Source organism: Polyodon spathula, chromosome 12 (genome assembly GCF_017654505.1).
Source record: "Polyodon spathula isolate WHYD16114869_AA chromosome 12, ASM1765450v1, whole genome shotgun sequence".
Taxonomy (NCBI): domain Eukaryota; kingdom Metazoa; phylum Chordata; class Actinopteri; order Acipenseriformes; family Polyodontidae; genus Polyodon; species Polyodon spathula.
Window position 1 is genome coordinate 31,290,080 of NC_054545.1, and position 14,555 is coordinate 31,304,634.

A 14,555-nucleotide genomic window follows, 5' to 3' on the forward strand; every position below is an offset into this window, starting at 1 on the left:
ATTTTCACCCATTCCAGGTTTGAATGCATGTAAAGGTAACAAGGTCATGTGTGTCTTATTAAACCCATAGTAAAACCAGGAATGGATTGAATAGCTATGCAATGGAGTTTTATTACCATTCCTGTAGTAGTAAAGTATATTTTAAAAACAAATAAGAACCCCTTTCATGTTTTTTTTTTTTTTTTTTTTTTCATTTAATACTGGTGCCCCCTGCTGTTTCAATTAGATTTCCAGCAGTAAAGCTGCTTATTTTTCAGTGCTACAGACAGCATGAATATTTATGGCCCTGAGGGGAGTTTCATTCACTGTTTTTTTCTCTTATATAGAAAAAAAGAAGCGGTAAATTGAATTTGTTTCTAAACACAATGTTGCATTTAATTGCAGGCTGCCACTCTCTCAGGCTGCCCCCCCCCCCCCACACCCCACACCCCACACCCACACCCACACCCACACATTTTATTAATCAGTTCTTTAAAAGCTTTGTGTAATGTGTTTCCAGACTAGCATTTTATTTTGAATACTCATACATTACAAAGCAAATATACGTTCCATGACAGCATCCACTAACTGGTCAGAAATCACCTTTATCTGTTAAGGGCACACTGGGAGTTTCACAAGGACAAACACATGCTAATAAAAACTGGGCATGATTATTTTCTTACTGGAGTTGCTTCGATAGGGGTCTATCACATATTATGCAAAGTAATCATTTTCTGGCTTTACTGGTAAAATTGTCGCTGAAAATGATCAGGTTGGTAGAATTTGCACTACATGTACTTCAATGAATTTCTTTCATAGGACACTTCACACAACAGAAACAATGTTCTGCAATAGCTAAGCAGGAATAGAATTGCACGGGATACTGCTTCAAATATTTAGGTTCCATCCTTTTGAACTATTCCAATGAGACAATGCATTCTCCCAGTGAAAAGTAAAACAAATTATGTGAAGCCAAAAATTTAGCTTTCGGCCTTGTCATTTTACTTTATAAGTCCAACCAGTGAAGTCAGCTGAGGTTCTCCTCTACTTTGTTGAGGAAGTCCTGGTCCGGGTATATCAGAAACCCAGTGAACAAGCTGTCGGTCCGGTACGGGTCATAGAAGAGTCCATTCTGCTCGGAGTAGAAGATCTGCAGCCACACCTCGTCACCCCGCGCCAGGCGCAGGATGGTAGATCCTGACGCTACATCATAATTGCCAGTATTGGCGTCGAAGGTCTTTATCTTATATTGCCCGTTGTGCACCAGCCCAATTGCCAAGTGCTTGTTTGCCAGAGTGATATCATAACTGAAATAATAAATGCCAGGGATGCCACATACAAACTTGCCACTGCTGGCATTGTAGTGGCCACCTTCGTTCATGAAGACCTTGTTGAATTTGATGGGCATCCTCTCCTTCGGGTAGCTCTTAGTGGCTGCGACAGAGAAGGCACATTTAGCCAAATTGATGCCACATTTGCAGACACCAGGCAGCCCATCCTCACCGGTGTCCCCCGCCTTGCCCTTCGACCCAGGCGCCCCTGCCGGGCCGGGGTCCCCTCTGGGTCCTTTCTTACCCCGGGGCCCATGCTTGCCGATCACACCCTGTTTGCCTTTAGAGCCAGCCTTTCCAGGATTCCCCTGTCTACCTTGGTCACCTAAGAAAATAAATCTGTTTTATGACAGTTTATCAGGAAACATGCATATCATAGAACATCATAATGCATAACATTTGCCCATACAAGGCTATAGCACGAAAAAGAAGGGCAACAAAGAAATACAATTGTAATATAGCAACTGAATATTGAACAAACAGTCTGAATATTAATCACAATTACTGTACCACTGTTTTTATCTTTGTTGTTTGCATAGCACAGTGCCATCTGGTGGCCCGGTTTTGTAATGCACACCAGCGTATGATAAACTGTAGTTCATTGATATGCTAAAGAAATTTGAATGACCTTGTTGCCCTTTCTCCCCCTTGTCCCCATCCTTTCCGTCCTTTCCATCTTTCCCAGGGAAGCCCATTCTCCCAATGGAGCCTGAGGCCCCTGGGGCCCCTGGTAGACCTGGGGGCCCAGGGGGACCAGGCATGCTGCAGACCAGCTGTGCAGGATTAATGGTGAGCAGCTTGCTTTTCTTGGCCCCAGTGCTCACAGCCTGATTGGCCACAAACGCTACAAAGCAGGCGAGAAGGGTAAAAGAAAGCATCCTGGCACCTGAACAAGCAATACACAAGAATACATGAAAGTGTTAGAGAAATATGACAACATGTCAGAAGAACCATCTGTCTAGACAGCGCTGCAGACGTGCTTTTTGCTTATGCACCAAGATATTGGTTTGCTGGGACAATGCATTGCATTGCACAAAAGTAAGGTGCTTCGACTTGTTACACTTTGTAGACTTTTTTGATCACTGATATGTGGTACTGAGTATTCGGGGAGGAGGTAACGTGTTTTTGACCATGGCGTAGCTCAGTGTTGAGACATCGACCGAATGTAATTACAATAAAAACGGCATTACATAAACATACATGTTACAGTATTAGTTTATTAGCGGGTAACCCATAAATCCACGCATCATTCTTTTCAGGTACTAGTTAAGCATTAGGTGGCGTTTTAAGCAACGTTTTATGATTTCGCTATGGTTAAATAACGAACAACTGCAAATTAAAATAATATGCTTATTGTTTTTTTTCCCATACAGAATGCTTTTTTTTAATGCTGACACAATTGATCGCTCTATAGTAATTGAAAACATACTTTTTATATCCGTCCCTGCCAAACAGATGGAAAACAGGATAACGGGATTACATTAAATTGTACTGGCCCTAAAGTTTGGTAAGTGGTACTGAACAAGCTAACTGCCTTGTCTAAGCACACTCTTCAATACCAATTAATTAATCTTTTTTATTTTTAATGGCTATTAAATGGCACATTAGAAGAAAAAAAAAATCAATGAATATAGCGTGCAGTAGCAATATTCTTGTCTAACGTTGATAACTTGTAATTAAATGTATTCATTTGAATAAATTTATATGGGGCCTATTCACAGCGGATTACAAATAATATTTGTATATCAAAATTAATCTTTAATAAATACATTGTTAAAACTTTTTGCAGAGAGCAATAGCGCTTTTGCTGTGTCCAAAGACATTTCATTCATGCAGAACGGACTCCCATTATTAAAAATGTTTATTCCCTACCCTGTCCATCGTGGTAATACTTTTGTTTCTTGTAAATTCCTTACAACCTATACTTTGTAGTGATTCAGAAGTTGCACACTGTTTTGTAGGTTTGGTTTACTGTAAGCGATTTATAAACTCATTCTCCATTGGCTACACATTAAAAAGACGATTCGATAACACTATATAACGAGATTTACGATTATGCTGTAAATACAGTACAATCGTAAATCTCGAAAAACTACTCACTTCTAAGTCTTTTGTAGTCATTTTTGTATTACTTTAATATAAATACATGTTAATTTGGATTCATGTGTTGTTTTTTTTTCTGACTTTATGTGAACGAAAAGACACACATTTGCCCGTTTTCCCATAGGAAATAGTGATATTTCAAAATATCACTGTCCTGGTCACAAAAGCAAAGTTTGTGGGGAATAATAGCCATTTTCTATACTTTTGAGGCATAAGCAATTAGGAAATAACACTTACTACCCAGGAACAAAAAATAAATAAAAAAATTGTTACACGGTGTAATAAACAAAGATAATAAATACTAACCAAATCTGTTATACAACTCAAATGACATTTTAAAGAAAAATACAATACCATGAACAAAATGTCCAGTCTTTCCCGCTGCAGACAAGCAGTGCTCCGTGAAGTGAAATAAGTTTACCCCGTCCACATAAACTCCGTCTGGAAATGCAGCTTTCACTGACAAAAGATTACCTTGTCTGGACTTCTTCAGTACTGTTGCACAGCGTTTTAACTTATTTTCATTCTATCACTGATAACAGGACATACTTTCGAGGTTGTGTAATAGTTTAAATATGTTCCTTGTAAAATGTGATCGGAAAATATTGCTGTGGAGAATGTCAACTGTGGAACATGTACCGCCTGTTATTTTTAAGTAAAGTCAGCTATGGTTACAAGACTTCTAATAATTTCCTGAGAAAATTATGCACTTTATAACAACGAGGCTGTTCCTAATCAGCTGCCCATCCTTAGTCCTGAGTAACGCCCCGTTAACTGTGACCACTACTGTAAGCCCCTCAGCAGTTTTATGGACGAATATTTAACTTTTTTTTTTTGCTCATTAACAGAATAATCACGTTGCACTTTATTTCCCCAAAAAGTTCCAAATGACGTGGGCCCACCGTGAACATTTAAAAAGTCTATTGAAAAACAGCAGTTATTCAAAGTTTATCCTGCAGTTAAATACAAGACTAGCTCAATGCATGAGTTGGTAGCCTTTCACTTTGGGTATTTGTAAAGTTCCACAGTCTATATTATATATAGCTACACAAAAAATACTGTATATGTACATATGTACAAACACATACTTTACAATTAACCAAAAAAAATAAATACTTCATTGCAATTGTAATGGAAACAATTAATGCAACACAATAAGCAATGCCAAGGGTAAAACTGACAGAAATGAGGATTAACTGAAGAAAATTGGCAGTCAATGCTGAACAGATGTGTTTAGTTTTATTACATTCAGATATCAAGCCCAAGAAACATCTCTAGCCGGTAAAACTAAAGTGTTCTCATTATTGTACTGCAGAGTGATACATTTTTTTGGTCAAAACAGGCCAAAAAAACCCCACCTTTAAATAAATATACACATGTTTTATAAGTGTTAATAAGAAACACTGTTTATTTCAAGTTCCAAGCATACCCAGCGTTACTTGTGGTTTAAAGGTTATTTACAGATATAGTATTTACATGCATTGGAAATAAAAACTTGTGTTAAACCTGTATTAATTATCCAGTGGACATCACACTCACAAGACAGCATTTTCATGATTGTAGTCTGCTCTAAGAATACACTACTTGTAGTAGGGCAAGAGTTCAGAAACTGCCTTGGCTAAAGCCTATCCACTCAATGAATTGATGGAAACCTATTTTTTTCCTCCTTACAAATCACACCCTTTTTGATTTATAATAATACGTACTGCACAGCCATTAGAAACTATTAATAATTTAGTAGAGCTGATGTAAATGTGGTGTTACCTTTAGAAAAAATAAAATAAAAAAATAACTTAACATTAAATTAACTGCATTAAATTGATACCCTGGCCTGGGATTTCTTGGTCAAGTGTCATGGTCCACTGGGAGAGAATATTTCTGTACATGCGACACCTTTAAACTCTCAAGAGTATTTAAAATTGGTCACACTGTATAACTCTTATAACCATTTTTTTTTACATGTTAAAAATAGTTTCTTTACAGGCCAAGAAATGAAGCCATAGGATCATCAGGCCTGAGACGCTTTATTCTGAAGGCCTCCATTTCTTCTTCTGTTGGTTCCCGTACCTCTGACAGGCTAGTGTATGGTCTGTTACGCTCATCCAGCTGCATGATTTCTCCTACTTGTTTCAAACGAGCTTCCTCTGCATTCAACGCCTAACATCAAACAACAAGAGAATGCAATGTAAAACCTCTATGGGCAATGATGCTTTTTCTTCATATTTTATAGATTAAAATAATAGAACACTACTAACGTGCTGCAAACACATGCTATGGTAAACCATGCAATTATTCAGGTTAGTCGTATTTGGGAGTGGCTTACACATAAACACAGCAAGGCGTACAAAAATTAGCTTTTTTGGGGGGGGAGGGGCAGCGGACGGACGACAGCACAAACAAAAAAGCTACTTTGAAACCAATTTCAAAATAGAAAAGCGACTACTTAATATTATGTACCCTTTTCAGTTTTTCTTTCTTCTTGGCCTCATCATCATCACTTTCAGAGTCATGCTTCCTATGATGCTTCTTTTTTTTCTTCTTTTTCTTCTCTTTCAATTTTTCTTGGTGCATCTGTAACAAATACAAAAAGCCATGGACACCAGGCACTATGGTATGCTATAATAACCTTCTGGAAATCTAATGGTCTCTCAGATTAAATACTACGTATGTTTATTCCCTATTAGAATCAACTCACAGTCACTGCAATTAAAACATGATTAGCACATTCGCAGTGTTAAGAACTTACCTCCATTAAAGTTTTGGGTTCCTCACACTGTTCTTCCCGTATCTCCTCCACACCAGGTACACAAACAATATCACTCTAGAAAACCAACAACATTTGTGAATACACTGCCAAATATAAATCTGTCCAAGCATCATGCAATCAACAATATCCACCATCAATATAACATTTAATACATAATTTAAAACAGATGTTTGTCCAACTTCTACAAGCCTGATAAGTGTTAAACAGCAATAAAGAGAAGTATATGTCAACCTGAGGGATACTCACATTGTTGTGTCTACCAGCATCTCCTGTGCAATATGACATCTTGATGAAAGAGTGGCAACACTTGTACCCCCAACGGCCATCCTTCCAATAAGAGCCCCAGATACACTGGAAAGCAGCAACAGACATTCATTCAATTCAAGTAATTTCAGGTCTTATTTATGCACAAGGTATGGTCTAGAAGTTATTAATAGATTTTTGTATACTATTTTTGTGCCTGAGGAAAAAAGGAAGAAAGAAAAAAAAAGAAAATCTTAAAACATTTTAAACAGTGGCGTACCTTCACACCTTAGCTCTTTAACTTTGTATTAATCCTGCTGGTGTCATCGTCCCCCCTCCCCCCCATCCACTTAACATTACTACATATAATATAGTAAAATTAGGTCTGCAAAAAAAAAAAAAAAAACACTCACATCAGACTTATGTATTTGAAGGCTGCAGTATTAAGATCTGCACTCACTGTGTGGTTGTTCACAAGGACATCTTCCTCATATTTGGAGCGTGCCACAGCTTTCTCTTGCCCTTTGATCACAGCTCCATGCCTGGAATACTCTACATAATCCTCTGTCTGAGCCAGCAGCAGCTCTTGTGGAGGGACATCTAAATGCTCTTCACCGCCGTACTGTACACAACAAACATGTTTCATTATCGGGATGTGCTTAATCATAAGATACATAAAAATGATGCTTCAATACCAGCTTTAATTTAATACAAGTAGAGAAATACATACAACCATTATATTTCTTTACACGAATAAACAGTAAACCAACTAATAACCTTCATTAAAGTCAATGACCTGTATTAAATGCTTTAATAATCAGACAGTCCTACACAAACAAATCCACACACCCAGATTGAAATTCTTCATAAAACCTGGTCAGTGAAGAATAAAAAAAGTATTTCTTCCTACCTTTTCCAAGATGCTTCCTTTCTGCTCCTTTTTGAAGTTCTCCTTCTTCACCTTGAAGGACTGGTGCAGAAGCTCCAGCTTCGTGGGGTCAGCCTGAAGATGTACCTCCGAGCCTTTCTCATATGCCTCCCAAGCAAACACTATCAAACAAACACAAAAATACACTTCCAGCTCTTTCAGTGTGATGAGCCGTGCTGCATGCATACAAAATAAGAACTACTTAAAGAAATATCTAAAAACTTGGTATACACAGAAAAACAGTTGCAGAGCAGCTCTACAATTTACAAGGACTACAATCTTTAAAAATTAGCTGCAAATACTCACACTGTGTCTGGGCCATGGCTATGGTAGCTCCTGAGTGACGTACAAAATTATCTCCTGCATACCCAACTCTACAAAAAAATAAAAATTTACATCAATTTGTGCACTGTAGTATTATAAGAGCAGTGTCACTCCTATATTTACAGGAACAATTTTACATAAAAAGCTGAAACTAGTAAAATATATTTATAGTAGCAGTATTATAATTCATTTAATAAGTCTTCCCCTTTAGCTATTCCTAATGGTATAATCTGGCATGTGCCAGTAAACCAAGATGATGAATGAATCTGCTCAAGCTTAGATTGTACAGTGAAATCAGCATTTGAAACCTTTATCAACAGCTTTAGGTCACAGATATAACACCCCACCCCCCTCCAGAATGTAAGGGTTAAAGAAGTCTAATCATTTTCACAGTATGCACATTTAAGGACATGCACTTCAGCCTGAGAAACTCTGTCATAAGGTAATCATATAAACCTTGAAATGAACCTAGTGTGCCCACCCTTTATTAGTGCTCAATCCCAATCTGTTTTAGTTTTACAACATGGAAATGCATACATATTAAATATAGAACAATCTTTAGAGCTCTAAAGCAAACTGCAGGGAACGTTTATTCTATGTTGGTTTGTAGTATGTGGAGTTTGCCAAACTGAAAGCATGATGGCAATACTACTACATAAAGAAAAAGCACATAAAACTTACTCATCTGGGTTCATGCCAGTATTGGCATATGGGTTCTCTCGCATGGCTCTTGTTTTAGGGTCATAGTACGCAGAATTTGGATCTAAATTTCTAAGATACTATAAAAGAAAACCAAAAAACAATGGTTATACACAAGCAAAATCACAGTACAATGTACAGGACAGCAAAACAGCAACATTTGGTTTACAACCAACCTGCTTCAACCTTTTTTGTTTAGTTAGAAATCACTCTTATGTTACAAGAGTGCCTGGGTGATTATTTCACATGCCAACGTTTTAAAAGTGGTACAACTTACAGTACGATTCATGCATAATGTTAACTGCTACAGATCAATTCAATTTATACTTTGATAGATTAATTCACAACTTCTGCTTACCTTTGCGATATCCTCCCTAATACGGAGGTTCCTGACAGTAATTCTTCTCTTTGAGTCAAAGTTCTGTCCTGGCATGTCAATGTCATCGGCATATTTATCTTCATCCTCATCTTCACTATTGTGTTCTCTTTCCTGTAAATATCAAGCAATGTAAAAATCAAGACCCAGTCCACTCCATGTAATAAAAAATAACTGCAGTATTCTGAATTCACAAGATCACCAATTATTTTCCTGAAAGCGTTCAACGTTAATGAAAAGTCATTATGCTGTTTTCTAACATGTTTGAAAATGTGTTAAAATTAAATGTTGGTTGGTTTAAAATTACATCTGTTTTTTTCTTAAAGTGCTTAAGATTTGGAATGATTCAGATATAATTTCTTTACAAATACATGTATTGGCAGGACTGGTAAATAACAATAAACAGATTAGCTTTTCTTTAATTCTAAGGGGACTTCTGTGGCTTACACATTACATTAGTTATACTTTGCAGGGCTACAAAAAAAATATGATAGTCCTGTACAGTAAAAAATGTTTTAAAACAAATTGATTATAGCATTAGTTCGAACTGAAAACTCAAAACTGGACTTCAGGAAAAGATACGTTGGTGCTCTCACTAGATCCAAACTTTATTCTTATAGCAATAAATACTGTGAATACAAAGAATATGAAAGAATTATGTGCAATATTTTATCGGTTGTATCTGTATACTATATTTTTCTCTTCTACTTATAAAATAAACCATCGTACTGCCAGTGAATTATGTTCCCCATCTCCCCATTGTTTTCTTGAGTTCTGTAATAAAAAGAAAGATGCATCAACATATTGAAATACTTGGGGATAGTTATTGTATGGATGTCAACTCAAATGTCATATAAAGCAGTATACATGTAATTCAAAACGAGGTAAAAGGTTATTTTAGTTTCTATGGAAACAATTCAGTGCAAACATTACATAAATATGTATTTATTTTTTTTAACTGGGAGCTATAACTCAACTCCAGAGTAGTCCAGCACGTATTGATTTGATGGCTGGCGTGGAATGGAACCCAGGCAAGATACCAAACACATATATGCAAATATAAAAAAAAAAAAGCTACAAAAACCACCATGCAGAACTTACAGCTTGTTCCGTCAGCTTCCCAGAAGCCAGCTCTTCCTGCATTTTTTGAGCTTTCAGGGTACGTTTGGCCTGTCGGAAATAGAATTACTTTAAAAGAAACAATACATATACCTCAACAATAAAGTGGAACATTCATTCCATGATTGTCGTGTATTCACTACTATATCGACTAATTGATTGTTAACAGTTGTTATTAGGTCTGTTATTACAACTGACAGGCTAAAGGACAAGCTGAGTCTCCAGGATTAGTTGTATACGTACCAGATCAACCTTTGCATACTCCTCTACAATCCTCATGTGCTCCTCTGCATCGTACCCATTCCAACGATCTCTCTTTCCATCGTAGTCGAGTGATAACTGAGGCTGTGAATGTTCATCTGCAGCTATGGCACTTCCTGTAAATTTGGCTGCCACTCTTCGAGGTCTCTGTAAAAATAATATGAAAATCAGAAAGGGCTACTAAATAATTTGACACCAACTAAAACCCTTGGAACTATTTATATGTAAGCTGCTGGACCTTAGATACCATAGCAATTCAGCAAACCACATACTTGCAGAATTGTTCTGAAAGAAAGAACCTCTGCTAATAATTTACTATATTTTTCTTCTTTGTTAAATGTGCTGTTCTTATCTGTAATGTGATATTTAGCAATCTAATATTTTGTAACAACGAAGATAAGGGAGTCTGCTAAAAAATAAATAATAGTCCCTAGTATAGACTCAAGAATTCTTAATACTGGTGATGCATCTGAAAATATCAATTAAGTTATTTATGTGTTTATAAAATAGCCCTACGTTGTTATTTAAAGGAATATGACAGATGTTGTTATATTAATAGAATGTTAGGTTTGGTGTGAATGTACCAAATATTGACAGATCACAGTGGTAGCTACAGTAATGTAATGTCTGACTACCAACCTCTAAGCACTCCTTTTTCTTGTGCGTCATTGCCCCACAGTTCTCACATGCCCCTTTCCGAAATTTAGTAGTAACTTGACCCTGAATATAGAAAACAAAAGTAATACATATCCATTTTGCAACTCGCTGACATTATATTCTGAAACAAAAGGTCAACTTGAACTGGGTTATGCTTCATTCTCACCTCTTGCACTCCTCTTTTATACCATTCTCCAATGGAAGAGTACTGCTGCTTCCCTTCATTCTGTGGCCTCTGGTGTCTAAGGGTTGGTCTTTTTGAAGGATCAATGTACCAAGGTACAGAAGAGATGTACTGTGGAATGTGGGGGTTGATATCTCTGTAAATTGTTAAAGAAATTATGGAAACAAGTTATGCCTGTAACATTTCTTCATGCAGTCATCTGTATCATAGAAAAATTGGTCAATAATGTTTTGTTAATAAATGCAGTAGGTCTTGGGCAAAAAACACAGAAGGTACTATTGTTTCTAAATGAATATCTACAGTGTCGTTTATATTGCTTTAAATACCTGCTGTTTTGCGGTAAACTGACTGATGCAATGTGGTTCAGCCAGTGTCATCCTAGGGATGAACACTTACTTTCCCTCTTCGTCGACTTCAGCCGGAGCATTACCCAGCTTTCGCTGCTCTTCCAGTTCCTTCTTCTTCCTCCAGTCTTCCCTTGTCATCTTCTTGGGCTCCTCCACCACACCCTCTGCCCCTTCAGAGTTGGCATTCTCCGCTGGCACACTACCGGCCAACATGGCAATAAGAATAGGGTACAAACTGACAGGAAGGGAAGAAAAGAGATAATTTATATTGTACTTCTAAAAAAAAAAAAAAAATTGAAATGAACATCAACATGACTCAACCTTGTACCACAACACACCTTTTTTTAAAAACAAATACAATAAAAAAAATTCTCTTACTTTTATAAATGTAGTGCCATGTACGTTGGTACCCGTGTGTAGAGGACTACATTTCAATCGGTACATTGAACTGCAGTGCACACTTCTTGTTTTTTTTTTTTTTTTTTTTTTTTTACTTGAACTGCAAAAACCAAATGCAATCATACACAAAGTCTTCAGGGTAAAAATTTAATATATGTAATGGTTTTAAAGTGAAACTGACGAGACAGTATTATTGTCGTCGCCCCCCCAACTAGGTCAAACAACTACAGGGACTTATAAACGTATGCACTTCCGCCATTATCAGTGTAAATCTTTGCTCTCTTCATCGGCCTCTATTTGACTCGAGAGTCGGTGACAAACACAGGCCTACTACACAAGCACACTATTATGAGGAGCGCAATAAACACAATCGAAATTGTAAAATTGTCAAGACATACCTTTTTCGTTGAACCAAAAACTATTAGTCTTATGTTTACATATATTAACTTCAACGGTTAAAACCACGGACCTGCGTTTTACACTTTAAAACTTCGCCATCTTCCCAGAGTGCAACTGATGTCAACACGTTGGCGTCATCAATTTCAAATACCGACTTATTTCCAATTACCGACTGTCGCCCTGTATAAACCACCCCATATTTACATAACATTATAGCTAGGGTTACCACCTTACGACCCGGGAAAACTGTGATTGTCCCAGTTTTCAGCCTTCATTATATATATATATATATATATAGTAAAAGTAAAGTCTCTACGGCAATGCAGAAGTTCAAAATTCTTTCAGCCCAACTTTCAATTTAGATTGCTTACCAAAAGTTTCCGTAAAGACATTCATGGTCGCATTCTCGTTATTTTACTTCGAACAGATCAACTACTGCTCGTCTATTTTCTTCAAAAAAACCAATTTATTAGTTAAAACATGACTAGAAAAACAAACAACACGTTTCAATCCATATTGAAAGGGATTGATGGTGGGAGTTACTGTATTTGTAAACACAGAAGCCCTACACCAATGCGTGTTGCCTCTAAACCAGATCACAATACTGTTCTCCAGCAGCATAGGCTTAAATCTAAACCCAGTCAAGTGTTATTGATTATTGAGAACCCTAGTTGAAAGAAATCAAATGACACATTCAGTATTTTGAAATTCATCTGTATGATTTCTGTTGAATGTAATTAAGAATCAGTCACATGTTTTTCTACCTCTTAAAAACCACCTTGTTATTCATGCCAGGTGCTATGCTGTGACCTGCAATTGCAGTCGGTTTCTAAGAAATGATTTATTTAGGAAAACATTGCCTGAATGAAAGAAATAAATGTTATGGAATTCTGGGGGTGCATGTGCAGTGCATATTCAGTGAAGATATGTCTTCTAGCTAATGCTTATTTTAAAACAAACTTTTTTTTTTACATTGGTGGTTATTGCAGGGTCTCTGTTAAGATGCATTTTACCTGATAAAATCTGAAGTGTGTGGGTTGTAAGTGACCACACTAACCCAGCTCTGCTCTTTCAATGAGATAACAAATAGATTCAAGTTAGAGGCTTTTTCCTACCATACAACATATAGAAAGTCAGATGTCAAGGTTAGCAACACTACAGTTGTGTTTTTTGCTAGGCCTGTTTATAAACAAGAACAGGCATAATTTATCAGAATGTTTAGGGATCAGTCTATTTACAAACCTGTCAAAAATAAGAAACATTATGTTATCCCCAAGAAATAATGTATCAAGAGCTACATTTTGAACTGAGTTCTTCCCATCAACAATAGAAGATTCAACTACACAAGGTAAACATTTTGTAGCCATAGATGTACACTAGATACTAGTTTCATCATTGGTTATGTAGAAAAGTTGACTAGAAAGAGATTAGAGGCCAGTAGAATTGAATGTGAGCCAAACAGTTTCTTAAACTGCATGTAGTTCAGTTTATCTGAAGAACCAGAAAGTAGTGTGTTTCTTGTGAATACAAATATGTACTGTATATCATTTTTAATTATTAACAATGCCTACAACAACTATGTCCACTGACAGGACATTGCAGTTGCGCGAAGTTAAATGGGGATCGTTTGAAGCTTTCTTTGTTAGAGAAGATGTCTTTGTGAATGGTTTCCTCTTAAGGATGTTTTTATGAGATCCAAGTCTGGTCACTAGGTGTCGCTTCATCCTTTCACTGCACTACTGTTGTTCACATTTGGAACCCAAGCTGAGTGTTCAATCAACAACTACCTGTCTACTCAATGTAGCAACGTCTGGGTCCCAGGCTAAAGAAGGTTTCTAAACGCATTGTTCACAAAATAACAGTTTTCAGTGTTTATGACATGCAAATATGAAGTTGCTACCTCAAAAGGAAATTAAATACAATACATTGTGGGGGTGGCTACTTTAATTTATTATTAGTTTATTTTCATCAACGCAGCATGGTTGTTAGGTTTGACATACACGATGAACCAACATTTAAGCTTTAGACAACAAAGCAAGACACCACAGTGTCTGCAATAGGGCATGCATCAAAATCTGTACAATATTTACTCTATATACCAGCATTTACAGCATTTCAATACCTGAGCATTTAGTAGTGACAGTAAGTAGATGAATCAATACTGTAAAACTCAGCAACAGAAGTCAGAACATTACGTATTTTTTTCCTTTAAAACATATGCACTTATCCAACGAGTTTAGTAAAGGTCGTGGTTTGCTCCTCACATTTATAAAATGACAAGTCTTTACATAAATCAATCTGACATCTTCCATCTAAAAACACTGTTAATTTTGCGCCTCACCCGAGTCATTCCTCCAGACCTGCAAGCCGCACTGTTGAGTCGCCAGTCTGATTTCTGGTCGGTGATGATAGTGATGATGATTATGAACCAATCAGATG

At 36.8% G+C, this 14,555-nt stretch overlaps 2 protein-coding genes across 4 annotated transcripts; both read right to left on the bottom strand.

Moving 5' to 3' along the window:
* Window positions 1-495: 495 nt before the first annotated feature.
* On the bottom strand, window positions 496-4,112 carry LOC121324436 (complement C1q tumor necrosis factor-related protein 2-like). Its single transcript, XM_041266304.1, has 3 exons — window positions 3,768-4,112; window positions 1,939-2,196; window positions 496-1,635 (listed from the first exon to the last, which is right to left on the bottom strand). Exons 2-3 carry the CDS (start codon window positions 2,186-2,188, stop codon window positions 1,007-1,009), a joined length of 879 nt encoding a protein of 292 aa, XP_041122238.1. The 5' UTR covers window positions 2,189-2,196; window positions 3,768-4,112; the 3' UTR covers window positions 496-1,006.
* A 689-nt stretch (window positions 4,113-4,801) lies between these two features.
* Window positions 4,802-12,415, bottom strand: LOC121324435 (pre-mRNA-splicing factor SLU7-like). Of its 3 annotated transcripts, XM_041266301.1 has the most exons (17): window positions 12,116-12,414; window positions 11,697-11,817; window positions 11,368-11,553; window positions 10,954-11,107; window positions 10,770-10,850; window positions 10,113-10,277; window positions 9,852-9,920; window positions 9,480-9,524; window positions 8,733-8,864; window positions 8,357-8,454; window positions 7,658-7,725; window positions 7,334-7,473; window positions 6,884-7,045; window positions 6,427-6,531; window positions 6,160-6,234; window positions 5,871-5,984; window positions 4,802-5,570 (listed from the first exon to the last, which is right to left on the bottom strand). In XM_041266301.1, the coding sequence occupies exons 3-17, from the start codon at window positions 11,529-11,531 to the stop codon at window positions 5,391-5,393; spliced, it is 1,752 nt and encodes a 583-aa protein (XP_041122235.1). In that variant the 5' UTR covers window positions 11,532-11,553; window positions 11,697-11,817; window positions 12,116-12,414; the 3' UTR covers window positions 4,802-5,390. The 3 variants fall into 3 exon arrangements, with proteins under 3 accessions (XP_041122235.1, XP_041122237.1, XP_041122236.1); XM_041266303.1 differs by lacking the exon at window positions 11,697-11,817 and having other exon boundaries at window positions 12,116-12,415; XM_041266302.1 differs by lacking the exon at window positions 12,116-12,414 and having other exon boundaries at window positions 11,697-12,107.
* Window positions 12,416-14,555: the final 2,140 nt, after the last annotated feature.

Bases quoted from the DNA above. Each gene is read 5' to 3' on its own strand.
- LOC121324436 (XM_041266304.1), bottom strand. From the start codon at position 2,188: ATGCTTTCTTTTACCCTTCTCGCCTGCTTTGTAGCGTTTGTGGCCAAT. The intron at 1,636-1,938 runs GTCATTCAAATT...TTATTTTCTTAG, and splicing joins GGGGGAGAAAGGGCAACAAG to GTGACCAAGGTAGACAGGGG.
- LOC121324435 (XM_041266303.1), bottom strand. From the start codon at position 11,531: ATGTTGGCCGGTAGTGTGCCAGCGGAGAATGCCAACTCTGAAGGGGCA. The intron at 10,851-10,953 runs GTGAGAATGAAG...TTCTATATTCAG, and splicing joins ATAAAAGAGGAGTGCAAGAG to GGTCAAGTTACTACTAAATT. The intron at 6,235-6,426 runs GTGAGTATCCCT...TTGGTTTTCTAG, and splicing joins ATGCTGGTAGACACAACAAT to AGTGATATTGTTTGTGTACC.